Here is a 13,564-nt window from a genome sequence, read left to right as displayed (position 1 = left end):
AAAATCATTAGAAACGTGTACATAGCCGATAAAATGGCGTTCAATCACTGATACAATCAATGGACGCCCGCAGGCTCCGCTCGATAGGCGTTACGCATTTAGCCAGCAGGACTTTTGGAATTACGCTTCAATGCGTGCTCTATCTACGTGAAATCCCTAAAGTGCCCCTTTCCCTTCACTCGCTCACTTCTTAGATCATTCACTCCTGATAACGAGATTTCGCCGCACAGAGCGTTATCTTAAGCAATTGAAGCCTGGAGCCTTATCACTCATCTACAGGCACACTACGAACAGCTTTCAGTGAAGGTTTCGAATTTGCTGCAAGGTCAAAGGGCCATGCGCGTAGGTAGGTAGAAACGTTTACGAATTTCGATTCAAATTTATATATTTAATTATATTTTTATTAATGAGCATATGCGTATTTATAATATTTACATATCGCGAAGTAGATAAACGAAAAAGAAGTGCTACTTTCAGTGGCTAGAATGTTGATGAAGGTCGGCTTGCCACTGAAGACGTCCTGGGTCCTATATATACGGTTACGTAAAATCAATAAAATGCACTATCCACGAGAAATCGAGGAAATTTGGGATGAGAGTAGATATCGTTCGTACAAAAATCAAACAAGTTCGCAAACATGCGTCGACGCCTAACCAAGTGACTAAACTAATTTCATAATATAAGGTAAATTATAAAGGGTAACGGCTCAGCCACGGTGTAACAAAAACTAGAAAGAACTTTTTTGTACCGTGAATCTTGAAAAAAAAAACTGATTTCCTATTACCAGTTTTTTTTCTCTATAATACCGAACGTTATAAATACGCGATGAATACACGTTCAGATGATTAATTACTATTTGCCGCGCGATTTTCTATTCTGCTTCTTCGAACTTTGATTTCTCAGTCATATGATACCGACGCGCAGCAAGAAATCGATGAGTATTTATCAACACAATCACACATTGTAGTGACTATATCTTACAGCTCGCTAGTCCCAATTCACAATGCGACAGTTTCTTTTTTTGTTAATTAGCACTAATGAGAATTTAAGTACGTGCCAAGGCATACTCAAGGTCAGTTTACTTCCGGCACAGAAGAAATTGCGCAAGAGAGTCAATCGAGCAAAAATAATTCGATTTTTCTTAGTTGCGTCACTTTCGCACTGATCTTGTCATCAGAGCCTCGTTATCGAGTCCTTTGTTATCTCATTGGCTACCTCAAGGGAGATGTCCTTAAAGGCATTCAGCTTATTCGCGTAGGTCTCGTTCAGATTGATCTTCCCATCCTCACCGACACGTCCCGGAAATGTCTTCTCCGTTGCTCCAGTATTATTAGTGCCATTTGCATTATTTGAATTTGAATTGTCAGAATTAACATTTCGATTGACATTTGCGGAATTACTGCTCTTCGTGGAATCTTCATTCTCGTCCAGATGCTTCGTGCCGGCGTAGAGCCTTGGTTTACCGGGGAACCATCGGGACAACCTCAGAACAAGCGGATGAAGAAGATGTTCCTCGTAGATGTCGTTCTTCGGATCGGCCGTCAAGAGGCTGACGACGATGCCGACGAAGACAGTAGTGAAGCTGCCAATAAAGGCATAATACATATACGTGATACTATAAAGATAGTCCAGAGGTGAGAGTTCCTCGCTGGACCCAAGGATCGTGCTCTGCGTCGTCGACATCATCATTGTACTTGCTGAACTAGAAGTGACGTTCGTATGGTGCGTCAGGTACGATTTGATCGTAGCTGGTTGGACGACGAAAGGCGATATGGTGTCATTGCGGCATCCCTCGGTCGAGAGGGGTAGCATCTCGACGTTCTTGGTAATGGTGAGACTACCGAAGGTGATCCAGAGGGTCGTCACGTGGCTGAAGATCATCCCAGCCGATGCCCCTTTCCAATTGGCGCAGGGCACCAGCATGGCCAGTAAGAAGACACCGAGCAAAGGTCCGGAGGTCGCTGAGGTCATCAGCATGGAAGATTCTATAACTCCGGATAACATGCCGACAAGGAAGCTGACGCCCATTATGATGAATCCATATATGACGCCGATAATTTTAATGGCGCGCAACTGGTGCTTATCTTTGAGTCCACTCAGGGCAGGAATCTGTCCGAGGAAGTCTTCGAAGGTTACGGTCGCCAAAGAGTTGAGATTGGACACGGCCAAGGTGAGCGCACTGTTGAACAGCGTTGCCATTACAAGTCCCAACAATCCTGGCAGGTAGATGAACTTATCCTCTACATAGAAAGGGACGATCTCGTCGAATTTTGAGATGTACCCAAGACTCTTAGGATCGCAGTCCGCATAGTTGGCGAAGATGACCATCCCGACGACCCAAGAGAGGGAAAATAAAACCGTGATCACGGGAACGTTCCCCATCATAGTCCTGAAGAAAGTAAAAATTAGGTTCATAGAAGTAAAATATTTTGAACCAGGCTGATAAAGCTCATTCGTAGTCGATTGGAAACTCACTTGACAACTTCTCTCTGGCTATTCATACTGCAGTATCTCTGCACGAAATTTTGTTGACAGCCAAAAACCGAGAGACTCATAAACAGCTGTCCAATTATTGCAGACACCGTCGTCACACGAATAGTCGGGTCCAAGTTGAAGCTAAAAATTATAAATCAATAAAGTTATTCACATACACCAGTCGGCGTCGAAGACGATTAATTTTCTGGGGATATGTATACTAGAATTTTCTTTCAATTTTCTAGCAACCTACTCGAAGAAGTCAAGACGGCCTCGCTCGTAAGTGACGTTCAGTACAGGTCCGACACCACCAACGTCAACGACACCCTGTATAATTATCGCAACTGATACGCCAATCATAGTGAGGCCCTGAATGACGTCCGAGAGAATAGCAGCCTTGAGTCCTCCCTGGAAACAATAATACCGCGATTACTCTCAATCCTAAGGAAGTCTTTGACGTCCATTCTTGAAATAAGTGACAGGACAAAAATTAAACGTAAAAGGTACCATGATGGTAAAGAGAACCGATATCGTAGTGATAGAAGTGATGCTGGCCCAATACGGAAGACCAATAACAGTATTGAGAGCGACGCAAGGAGTAAATACGGTCACAGCAAGATTGAGTAAGCTGCGGATCACGTAAGAGAAACTAGCAAGACATCTGACCAGTTTGGAATTGAATCTGAAAAGGAAAAAAAATGGGTTATCAGTCGATCGAGAGATAAGATTCATTATCGAGTATAAGAAATACATTAACACGTTATTACTTGTATATCAATTGATTTTTTATCGATAGTCACCTCATATCCAAATACTGATAGACCGATGTAATCCCAAGACTGTAGTAGACAGGAACAAATATATAGCAGACGATGGGGTAAGCCAGGAGCATCCCGTAGAGAGTCTCCCACATGGCGCTACCCCTGTAATACAGTTCAGAAGGGTAGCCAAGGAACGATCTGACGCCGAGAGTCCCCCTGGCGATTGACAGCATCATGGCGCCCATGGAGACCTTTCCCAAGGCGAATACATAGTCCGCTTTGGTTTCCGTCGTCTTCGTGCGAAACTTCTCCCACAGCGGGACGATGAAAGACCCGACTATGAAGACGACGAAGACCAAGTAGTCTATCACCATCGACGAGTTTCTCATGGCCACCTCGAAGTCTTCTCGTCTGCCGAAGATAAGCGACGCGTGACGGATAAATATCCAGGAAGTGAGGACGGATTAATGACACGTAGAGGAAACAACGAGGAAATTGCGTCTAACGAAAATCTTGAGCTTGAAGTTGAGTCGGTACGAAAATGTTAAAATTTTCTTTGTCAAGAAATCGGGAATAGGGAATCGGGAATCGGGAAATAGCCGAGTGCCGAAGACAGTCGGAAAGTACGGCGAGGGAACGTGTAATGGGAGGAAGAAGTTTTAGAAAATATATATTGATTGGTTGAGGCGCCGAGGAGGAAGGATCGAACGAATGAGGTAACCGAGCTAAGCAGATTGAATTAATGCGAACCGATCGGCGCTTTGGCACGTACTGACTACCAGGAGGTGAAGCACTCGGTGTTATTATGCTAACGACCAGCAGACTTCCTCCCTCTTATCTCCGTGACATTGTTTATCGTCATCCTTTGCACAGTGCCATCAGCATTTTCCTAATATTGTCACAGGGGCCATCTGAGACAACAAAATTCGTACACGAAAGCACGTGCTCCCGAAAGGCGTGATTTTTCGAGAAAGATAAAGTGGATTATTCGAATAATGAAAATAACAGCGAGAACGTGGCCAGAGGCCCTTTTCTTAGAGCCGTAAACGCTTGTCAAAAGGATTTTTGCTGATTGTTGGGAAATATTTAATCGTCGATCAAAGAATATATTTTCTTGAAATTTCTTATCGGGCAATCTCGACCGATCGTATATCGATCGTAAGTCGATCATAAATTCAGTCGAGTCGACCTCTTTGCCCTAGAAGCGAATAATAATGAGACACCGGTTGCTCATCCTTTTATTAACAGCTGCGGTTTAGAAGAATGACGCCTGGACCAGATCGGCTATGTGTACCGGGATACAAAAAAGTTGCATAAGTTACGATACACATGGAAGTAGCGCGAAGTTACGAAATTCGAAATTATGTGTTTTCATGTTCCAGTCATTATTATCTCAATACGTAAACGTATGCGAATTTATACGTAATCGAGTAACTCGTACATTATCGATGGCCCTAATATTCTTACATTAAAAAATATTTAGGACATTTAGAATCTACACATACTTTATCTAATTTAAGCCAATTAGTTTGATAATTTTAAGCGTATCGCTACGATTGTCGTCATCAAATTGACGTTCATGCGTGTTAGCCTGTATGCGTGGCTGCGTGGCTGCGTGTCTATCGTCAGGCCGCAAGTCCCTCGAGAGAAGGGAATATTCAGTGAGAGAGTAGAGGATCAGGAGAAAAGAAGAGCAAGAGAGAGCGAAACGATTGCCAGACGTATTAAAAATAGTATGAATGTTTCCAAGAGTAAAATAAGTAAAACCTTGTGACTGATCGCAGTATACCATGACCAGCAAGTTACGAAAACACGACGTTGATTCCGCATCCAATAAACTTGTTTACCACACTTTTTTTAATCGTGCAAATTTTTACGAGTCAATCCTCACGATCGCAATACCCTAGAGGATGAGTTAAAAAAAATTGATAATTAAAAATAAATACACCAAGCGTCATTTTTCGCATTCTACTTCTTATCGTTCCTCTCGTGTCTTTTAACTCGGTACAATGGATGGTGCGCGTGCTAATGAACGTTCGCAGCCACCATGCAGGCATCGTGACGATGGGTTTAACCGGTTTATTATTTTCCCATCTCGATTATGAATCTTCGCGGAAAAATATTAAAAGTCATACTTTTGAATTACCCGATGCACGTGAGTATCGCTAAGCAGAATCCCGATACGAAGAATATGACTAGACAAAGAGACGAAAGACGATAAATTCAAACGATCGATTATATATGGAATTGTGTGAATTTCGCGAAAAAAAATCCTCCCTCCCCACAGCGCCAAAAAAAACCAAGAAACCGATGATCTAATTTTCTGAGCGGTGTTTGTTTTTGGCTCTGGTGTAAGTGACATCCGGACGATGGTAGGGGAGACGCGTGCGGCACACGTACATCGTCTTCTAAGCTCCGCCTTTCGGGTTCCCGAGTGCTAGTAGAAGTCACTCGTTAAATATTTGCTCCTCTCGATGACACTTTAATCGGCCATTAATTATCCCCCCCAACCGCAACGCACACGCTCGTGCATATTTGTGCACCGCGTTACTCACGTCCCAGCCTATAATATTGTATAATCGATCACGATTTACTTTCTTTTATTGTATGCTTTTCATTTTGCTTCTTTATTTACATGCAGATTTACGATTTAGCCACGTGACACTGGTTTTTGATGCAGTGGTCTTATAGCGTTCTCTCTCTCTCTCTCTCTCTCTCTCTCTCTCTCTGCGTTCGGCCCAGACAATTTACCCATCCAAGCTTATAACGTTTTCAAATCATTGTTACTTCCCACAGTGACACTACATCTTAATACCTTCCTAGCCGCTGCAGACTTCCCCGCATTATGAAAATCCTCTTTTGTCACGCCAATATCAAAAGTGCGCAATCCGACAGTGACATCTGATTACCGACCCATCTCTCTCTCTCCCTCTCTCTCTCTCTCTCTCTCTCTGAGGTATTACAGCTCATTGTCTACAGTCAAATCATTGATTTTCTTAGAGCCACCAGTGTCTTTGACCCTTGAATAATTGGCTTCCGTGTATGAATGGGGGGACTCATACTGCAGTTTTTCGGCTGGTTGACGACTGTCGCCAGGCGCCAACCTATAATTTACTAGTGCCAGAAAATAAGTTAACCCAATCATTAAACAACGGCGTTCGTTTTCTGCTTCGACTGCCACGTAATGTCCACATTTGGCATCACAGACGTCGACTCGGATGGGTCACATCGGCCAATCGTCGACCTTTTCTAATTGGATGTGATTTCTATAGGCACCTTGGTGCTATGCTACCTATGCTTTTTTCACGGGCAAATTGCATTTGAGTCCCAGTACGACGAGGCGTCGCAACGCCAGTAGGACTGACCGGGCGTGTCAATCGTCCACCAGCCCGGACTGTCACACTTGATAGGTCTTTTCTGATCACAGGAATCCAATTTTCGAATTCTGTGCCAGCTGTTGTCACCACTGCTGAAACTCTATCAGACTTTCGAATGGTACGCCTGAAAGTCCTGCGTTCCGAGGAGTCGCTGGCAGCCTCTCCGCTCACTGGTCCAGCCATCTTATAGGTCTAGCCTGCGTATGCCATTACACGTCTGGCGCGATCGTGTACTCTTGTTAACAGATGCACACCAAATATTTACGTTAATTTAATCTCCTAGTCTTACCTACTTACTTCGTTAATAAATTAACTAACCTTATCTTGTTTATTGTTACTCTTGGAATTTTTTCAGTGTAATTAACTTTTGACTGTAAAAAACGATTGCTTACTATTTTCGCAAGGTGAAATATTGCATGTTCTTGCCTGTAGTCGCTATGGAGTTTTCTCCGCGATCAAATAAACCTTATGTCTATCTGTCTGTCTCTCTTGTGACCGTCAGAGCTCCAGTGCATAATAACGATATTAACAATCACATGGTGCTACGTTACGTGGAAATCTTATAGTTTGTGAAAAAGTGCGCTTTCGGGTGACACTGAAAAGCAAAGAGAAATAAGAAGCATTGGCCCGTGACAAGTACTGAAATTATGAATAAGTTAGAGTAGGATTTGTTTTCTTTGTAATTACAGTTTGTGCACTGCGAGGTATAGGTTTACAGTGGCGGAAACGGATCGCGCGAATATATTTAACATTGCGAAATAATTAATGCTGCAATTAATATATTATACGAATCAAATGAACTTTTAGGAGTTGTAAGAATTTGCGAAAAGGTTATTACGAAACAGTTAGAAGATTATGATAATGATATTAATCACTGAGATATCGATGCACATACGACACATGTTATATATATATGTATAATATCATACATATCTATATACCAGTAGTAATAGTATCCGTACGCCGAAAAAATTTATTGCATAACGTACCATATGAAATATCTTCAGTTCAATGAACCGTATGTATTTATTGAATTATCTTCTTTGGATAACTTCAGGAAAACCGATTGTTTTCATATGTACAAATAATGATGGTTATTGGTTTAAATGAAGTAATATTTAGCAATTAATTGGGCTGGGTGTCGCTACATTCCTCGCGCCGAGCAATCCGACAATCGCAGGTGCGAATTCCGCTCACAGGACTACCAAAAGATTTAGCCAAAAACCAAAAGTGCGCATATCCCTTTTTTATACTTCTTTTTATGTAGTTAATTATTTCATTGTCTCGATCGTTATATTTGATATATCTTGAGGAACGTTAAACGATACAATTTCAATAGAGATTCGTTCAGAAGTGTCTCCAACTGCATTACAGTAATTTGTATTTAGTTATAAATTATATATTTTTATTATTTTTAACCATATATTTCTATGGTCCTTTAATTTTACTATTTTTCATAGTTGACAAATAATACAAGTAACTATTTCCTTCTCTGAGTGCACGTGGCGAGACCTGATCGTAGCTTGAGTAGGAGTGGGGGAAGTTTCGACGACCCGAAAAGTTCTGCGGTTCAAATATTTTCGTTTTAATCTTCTAAAGCTAAAAATTGTTCGACAGCCTAAAAGACAAGATACTCGTATTTGCAGAGTTTGGTAAATCGCGATTTCCCGATAGAAATTTCGTACCGGACGTGACGATTACGGAGATAATTTTTCCGATCCGAAAACTAGTAGTGGACTCGGGATGCGTGCAGTTGAAATTTTTTCCTTCCAAATTCCGAAAAGAACAAATTTTCGGCGATATAAAACAAGGGAATATTTGCAGAGTCTGGTAAGTCGCGATTTGTTGACGGGATGTTTTACCAGGTGTGAGGATCGTGGAGATAATTTTTATCACCTGCAAACTAGTGGACTCCAGATGTCCGCGGTTGACATTCCTTTCGTCACACAAATTTTGAAAGCAGAACATTCTCGTCAGCTTAAAAGCAGGAGATATTTGCAGAGTCTGCTATATCGCCGATTGACGGGAGGATGTTTTAGCAGCTGCAAGGATTGTCAAAATAATTTTAATGACCCGAAAATTAGTAAACTCGGGAAGTGTATAATGGAAATTTTTTTTAAACAATTTCGAAAGTGGAAAATTTTTGTCAGTTTCGAAGAGGAGGTGTTTTAAAAACTTGGGATATCGTGTCATTAGGGTTTCTTTATCAGGCCTGGAGATTATACAGACATTGCGGTGATGATAATCTTCATAATGATGCTTAATCTTGACAATTTTCATGCGCCAAGTTTTCACCCACGTGGTTTTTAGTTTAAAAGGCGAAAAATACAATAGCTCTTTGTATTATAATTGGTTTCTACAAATCTTTTAAACTCAACCGTAAATAATTCTCTGGACACGAGAAAAACCGCAAGATGCACTGAAGACCATCTAGGAGTTACAGGTGAAAAATATTGGAAAATCGTGGACGACCTGTTTGTGCAAAGAACTTTTATATCTTTGATTTGCATTTCTTATTCGGAATGATTTAGTAATGACGTAACGTGAAGGTGTACTCGTTGCAATCGTACAACATTTCATATTTGAAATGTAAATATTTTGTGATGTCGCCGGAAGTCTTGAAAGGCATTTAAATTTATTATGTATATAAGCCCATTTGCCTCAGAGTGCATAAAGAAGTGCATTTCCAACGAAAATGCAGCCTTTGATGCAACGTGAAGTTTCTCTGAAAGGGAAAGGAAGTGTACAGTCAATACACAATTACGATATAAAGTGAGGAAGCAATTAGAAAACGTTAAGAAATTTAGGTACGAAATATAATAATAATAATAATAATTTCCTCTTAGATTGCATTTGAAAATGTCATCCAGCCACATAATTTGAAACCGTGAACGCGACTGGATAAGATAAGATAAAGATAGAATAAATATTGTCTAACGGTTCGTATATGTATAGCGAATATGCACGTGTCGTAGACCGGAGACGTTTTTGTTCAGTATTTCAGTACTTTATGCAAATTTTCGTATAAAATATTAAAATAATCACATAGCCGCCTCTACTGCCATTAGCCCACAGGACATTACAGTCCATCATTATTTTTGAGAAATGTTAAGTCAAATGATATCTATGTATATATAAATTTCTTCAATTGCGAAGGAAAATTATACTGCGGAAGGGGAAGCTTCGAGATGGAGGAAACGAGATTTCTTAACACGTAATCGCACATTTCAATATACATGAACGTATACACTTCCGAAAGACCTCCGACGAGTAGAACGTAGCCATTTGCGTATTTAATTTTGTGGGCAAAGTGATTTTAGATTCCAAGTTTTAGGAGCAGTTTGATTTTTTTTTTTCTTATTTTTCATTCGGAAAAAAACTAGTGGGCAGCACGATAACATTGAAAACTGATCGATCAATTTTCCTATAAAAAATCATCGGGAGATTAATATTATAAAAAAATTCGGTGTGAACGGTACCCCAACGAACAAAATATATTTGACTGTGTCGTTCACCCTCTCAATACTCCCTGATCTCTTGCACAAATTTCATTGATTTTCATGGCAATCGACTCGGAACGATCAATTCCTACAGTAAATGTATCGGTAACTCTTTCACATCTTTAGACCTTTACAAGATATTTTATTGGAAACATAAGTACGAGAGTCATTTCGGGTAAAGAGTCTCTCTGTACTTTTATATTCTCCCATGATTCTTGATTTAGCTTTATAGTACTTGTACAGGGAACGCTTCAAAAATACTACCGTTTCGTATTTACCAACCATTTACTACTAAGGGCTTTATAATCCCCGCGCCTAATAAAACACCCTAACGATGCGATACGCCACGCTTTGCAAACGTCTCTTCTTATGAGGCTACCGAAAATTATCCGCCTTTGAAATTTTGCCGTTTCTAATTATAATTGCACAACTTTTTGACCCCTTGAAACTTTTCCTCACCCCTACTTAAGCCACCTCCAGGTCTCGCCATACAGGTAGTATTATTATTAATATCAATTGGTTATCTGCACGATTTTCGGATAAATTCTGCCAAGCATCCTTATTCATCTCTTGGTCGATCCCTCCTCGCTGGACCAACGTCCTACCCCGCGTAATAAAGTAATAACATCCTTTTGAAATGGTCGCTGACGTCAAGGTAGGGACTACCCCATTTTTCAAGAGGGCTTTACAATAATCTTTTTCAAAATTCCCTTCTCCACGTGTCTAAGCATTATCTCGTCTATCATCTCCGTCGGAGAGAAAGCGAGAAAGAATCCAATAAAGAAACAAAAAAAAAGTATATTGAATAAGCAGCATAAGGTATAGGTATAGATGACGTAAATAACCAATAGCCTTGTCAACTACCGGCGCTCACGGGTTGACAACCGGTACCGATCGAGTCGACGTCGCGACGCCGGTAAATCTCAACACTTTATATCACACGGAATTCCTAAAACGCTTATTTTCCGCAAACATAAAAAGAAATTTATGACGACGCCAACGTTATTGTCAAAGAGGCTGTAACTCCAAACATAACAAATCCGTCTGGCCTACATGATCCCTTCCCCCGAGTCATTACCATCATCATCGCCATCATCCACTATGTCAACAGCATCCACGAGCTGCTCCGTCTGAGTAAAAGTCACGCGCCTTTGTGGTTAGTCCCCAAAGCCAACGAGAGTCAACAGAGTCATGTGCTTTAGAGATATGTCGAAAAAAAATCTCTCTCTCTCTCTCTCTCTCTCTCTCTCTCTCTCTCTCTCTCTCTCTCTCTCTCTTAGGTAAGGTTGCCCTGACACAAGTTACACCTCCTTCAGCCGTATCTGGTCTTGTCTCACGAAGATTGACTCTGCCCGCAATATCGCATATGATAAATATTCGATATTATCAATAGTCGATCGCATGTCTCAGAGCAATTCAATAATTATATAGAAACCTGATAGCCGTCAAGCTATCGCACGTGAACCACTGAAAAGGAGTTGGCAGTTTGCGAATATCAAACACAACATTTTTTTTTCTTTTGCCACGAGCAGACCGAGTGATTCAGCCGTGTTTAATTGAAGCACTCTCGGTGAGTAAGGGAGAGATAGAGATTGAGAGGCGGATGACGGAGTAAACGAATGAGTGAACAAACAAAGAAAAACATGAGACTCGATGTCGGCGTTTGGTCTCTTGTAGAATTTGAACGTTAAACGGAGACACGTGCGACAGCGTCAGGTGAAAAACGCGTAATTCGGTGCTCGGCGCATTGAAATTTAACCCAACGGTATCTATTATCACGTGAAATATTTAAACGGCCTTTAGCCCTTTTACGTGTGACATTCAAGTAAAATTTAACGTCGTTATATGAGAACGCTCGCGGTCTGCGGCGGAGTTACTTACGAATTGTTTGAATTCATTTTCGTCTCTTCGTTCTTGAAAGAACCAACAGCGAAAAGTCTCACGGACGATGAAGCTACGGTGGCTACTCGCGCCGACTGACGAAATCTATTTGAGCAGAAGCCCAAGTCCTACCAGAAATATCTTTGATCGTTTACCGATAACGCGTAGCCGATATCGCCGAGGTATCGTTCAATTCGTCGATACCGAGCGGGTATAGGCAGGTCTTTGATATATAAACATAGAGACTGTTGGAATAATCCTCCGGCAGCTGCCCTACACCTTGGAAAACAAAACTGACGTGTTTTTCATTGGATCCGGCAGAAGTGCCGTCTGCCCTTGGCTCGATAATTGGACGACGCCGACGCCGACGCCAACAACGTCCCGTGACGATAAGAGTTGCCCAAGTGCCTTTTTGCACGTGTGCAAAGCAGCGCGCTGTTCCAAGTAGGAATCGAGTCAAGTTTTCCGCTTCCCTTTCGACCTAACTACGAATAGTACGCGGTAGCAGCGGGTCATTCATAGGCGCATTCACGCAACAGCTTGAGTCACAGGGAAAAAAGTAAAATATGCAAAAATTCATTAAAATAATGTGATATATGAGAATAGCTGGTATCGCGATAAGCAGGAACAACTGTATTCAATGCGTGACGAATATATCTAACAATTACGCATCCGCGTACGGTTCGCACGTTAGTTACGTGTCGCGTGATGCCTTCGGAGTGTATGACTAATCGGTAATCAGATGTCACTGACGGAATCAGTTCTCCGATAAAGATATAAGCGAATGTAAATCACCGTCTAAAACAATGTAATTACGCAATTAAAAGCATGCGGCATGCGTCACGTACGTTAGATAAGGACAGAGCGAACTTTTAACGTACTGACTAAGCAGTTAGAATAGTAACAATATACATATAGGAAAGACGTAAAGCACTGCTGGTGCATTTGCTGGGTTTACCGTATAAGCTTGTTCACGTGGCCGATTATCACTTTATTTCACTTCCAATACTGTAATCGACGTAATTGCTAATATCCGAGTGCAAGTCGCGTGACGTTTGCCAACGTGTTCCTATGAGACGATAGGACCAATTTGCGAGTATAATGAATGCGGAGTAGTAATGAGACTTGACTTACTTGCAAGTCGAAGCAGAAAGACGTAAGACAGAGAATAAGTATCGGGACCGATAGGAGAAAAGGATTATGAAATGGAGGAAGAGGACGAGAGAAAAGGAATTAAGACTTTGAGAAGAAAAAGAACTCTCTCGCGTGTCGACAGTCTTGCGTTTATATAGGACCGACAGGTAGAATAACTTGAGAGATGATACGAGAACTGTGTAGCGAGGAAACCAAACGGCTTAACGCGGAGAGCGTCTTTTAAAGAGGACACGGCATATTAATGAATCTGTGGAGTTTAATAAATTTCTAATGAAAATGTAAAAGCACTTGATATTTAATGAGAGTCAACTATGTAGGCAAATTGAATGTAGATCTTTTGGCGAAATATCAAAAAAACATTTAAATCGCATTAACCGAACGAATTAGCGTTTATAAATAACCAGATCGAGACGCT

General features: G+C 41.2%; 1 protein-coding gene across 3 annotated transcripts; it reads right to left on the bottom strand.

Annotated features, from left to right (window-relative positions):
* Positions 1-372: 372 nt before the first annotated feature.
* On the bottom strand, positions 373-13,110 carry LOC107267530 (sodium-coupled monocarboxylate transporter 1). 3 transcript variants are annotated; one of them, XM_015739369.2, is made up of 6 exons: positions 12,953-13,110; positions 3,276-3,647; positions 2,983-3,157; positions 2,729-2,883; positions 2,476-2,616; positions 373-2,389 (listed from the first exon to the last, which is right to left on the bottom strand). In XM_015739369.2, exons 2-6 carry the CDS (start codon positions 3,623-3,625, stop codon positions 1,174-1,176), a joined length of 2,037 nt encoding a protein of 678 aa, XP_015594855.1. In that variant the 5' UTR covers positions 3,626-3,647; positions 12,953-13,110; the 3' UTR covers positions 373-1,173. The 3 variants fall into 3 exon arrangements, with proteins under 3 accessions (XP_015594855.1, XP_015594854.1, XP_024940629.1); XM_015739368.2 differs by lacking the exon at positions 12,953-13,110 and adding an exon at positions 11,995-12,291; XM_025084861.1 differs by lacking the exon at positions 12,953-13,110 and adding an exon at positions 5,372-7,707.
* Between the last annotated feature and the right edge of the window lie 454 nt (positions 13,111-13,564).

The sequence above is a fragment of the Cephus cinctus genome, unplaced genomic scaffold (genome assembly GCF_000341935.2).
Source record: "Cephus cinctus unplaced genomic scaffold, Ccin1 Ccin1_scaffold0407, whole genome shotgun sequence".
Taxonomy (NCBI): Eukaryota; Metazoa; Arthropoda; class Insecta; order Hymenoptera; family Cephidae; genus Cephus; species Cephus cinctus.
Note: the sequence above shows the minus strand (reverse complement) of the source record. Positions and strands in the feature narration are given on the sequence as shown.

Bases quoted from the DNA above. Each gene is read 5' to 3' on its own strand.
- LOC107267530 (XM_025084861.1), bottom strand. From the start codon at position 5,598: ATGTCACTTACACCAGAGCCAAAAACAAACACCGCTCAGAAAATTAGA. The intron at 3,158-3,275 runs GTGACTATCGAT...TTTCCTTTTCAG, and splicing joins TATCAGTATTTGGATATGAG to ATTCAATTCCAAACTGGTCA. The intron at 2,884-2,982 runs GTACCTTTTACG...TATTGTTTCCAG, and splicing joins CGGTTCTCTTTACCATCATG to GGAGGACTCAAGGCTGCTAT.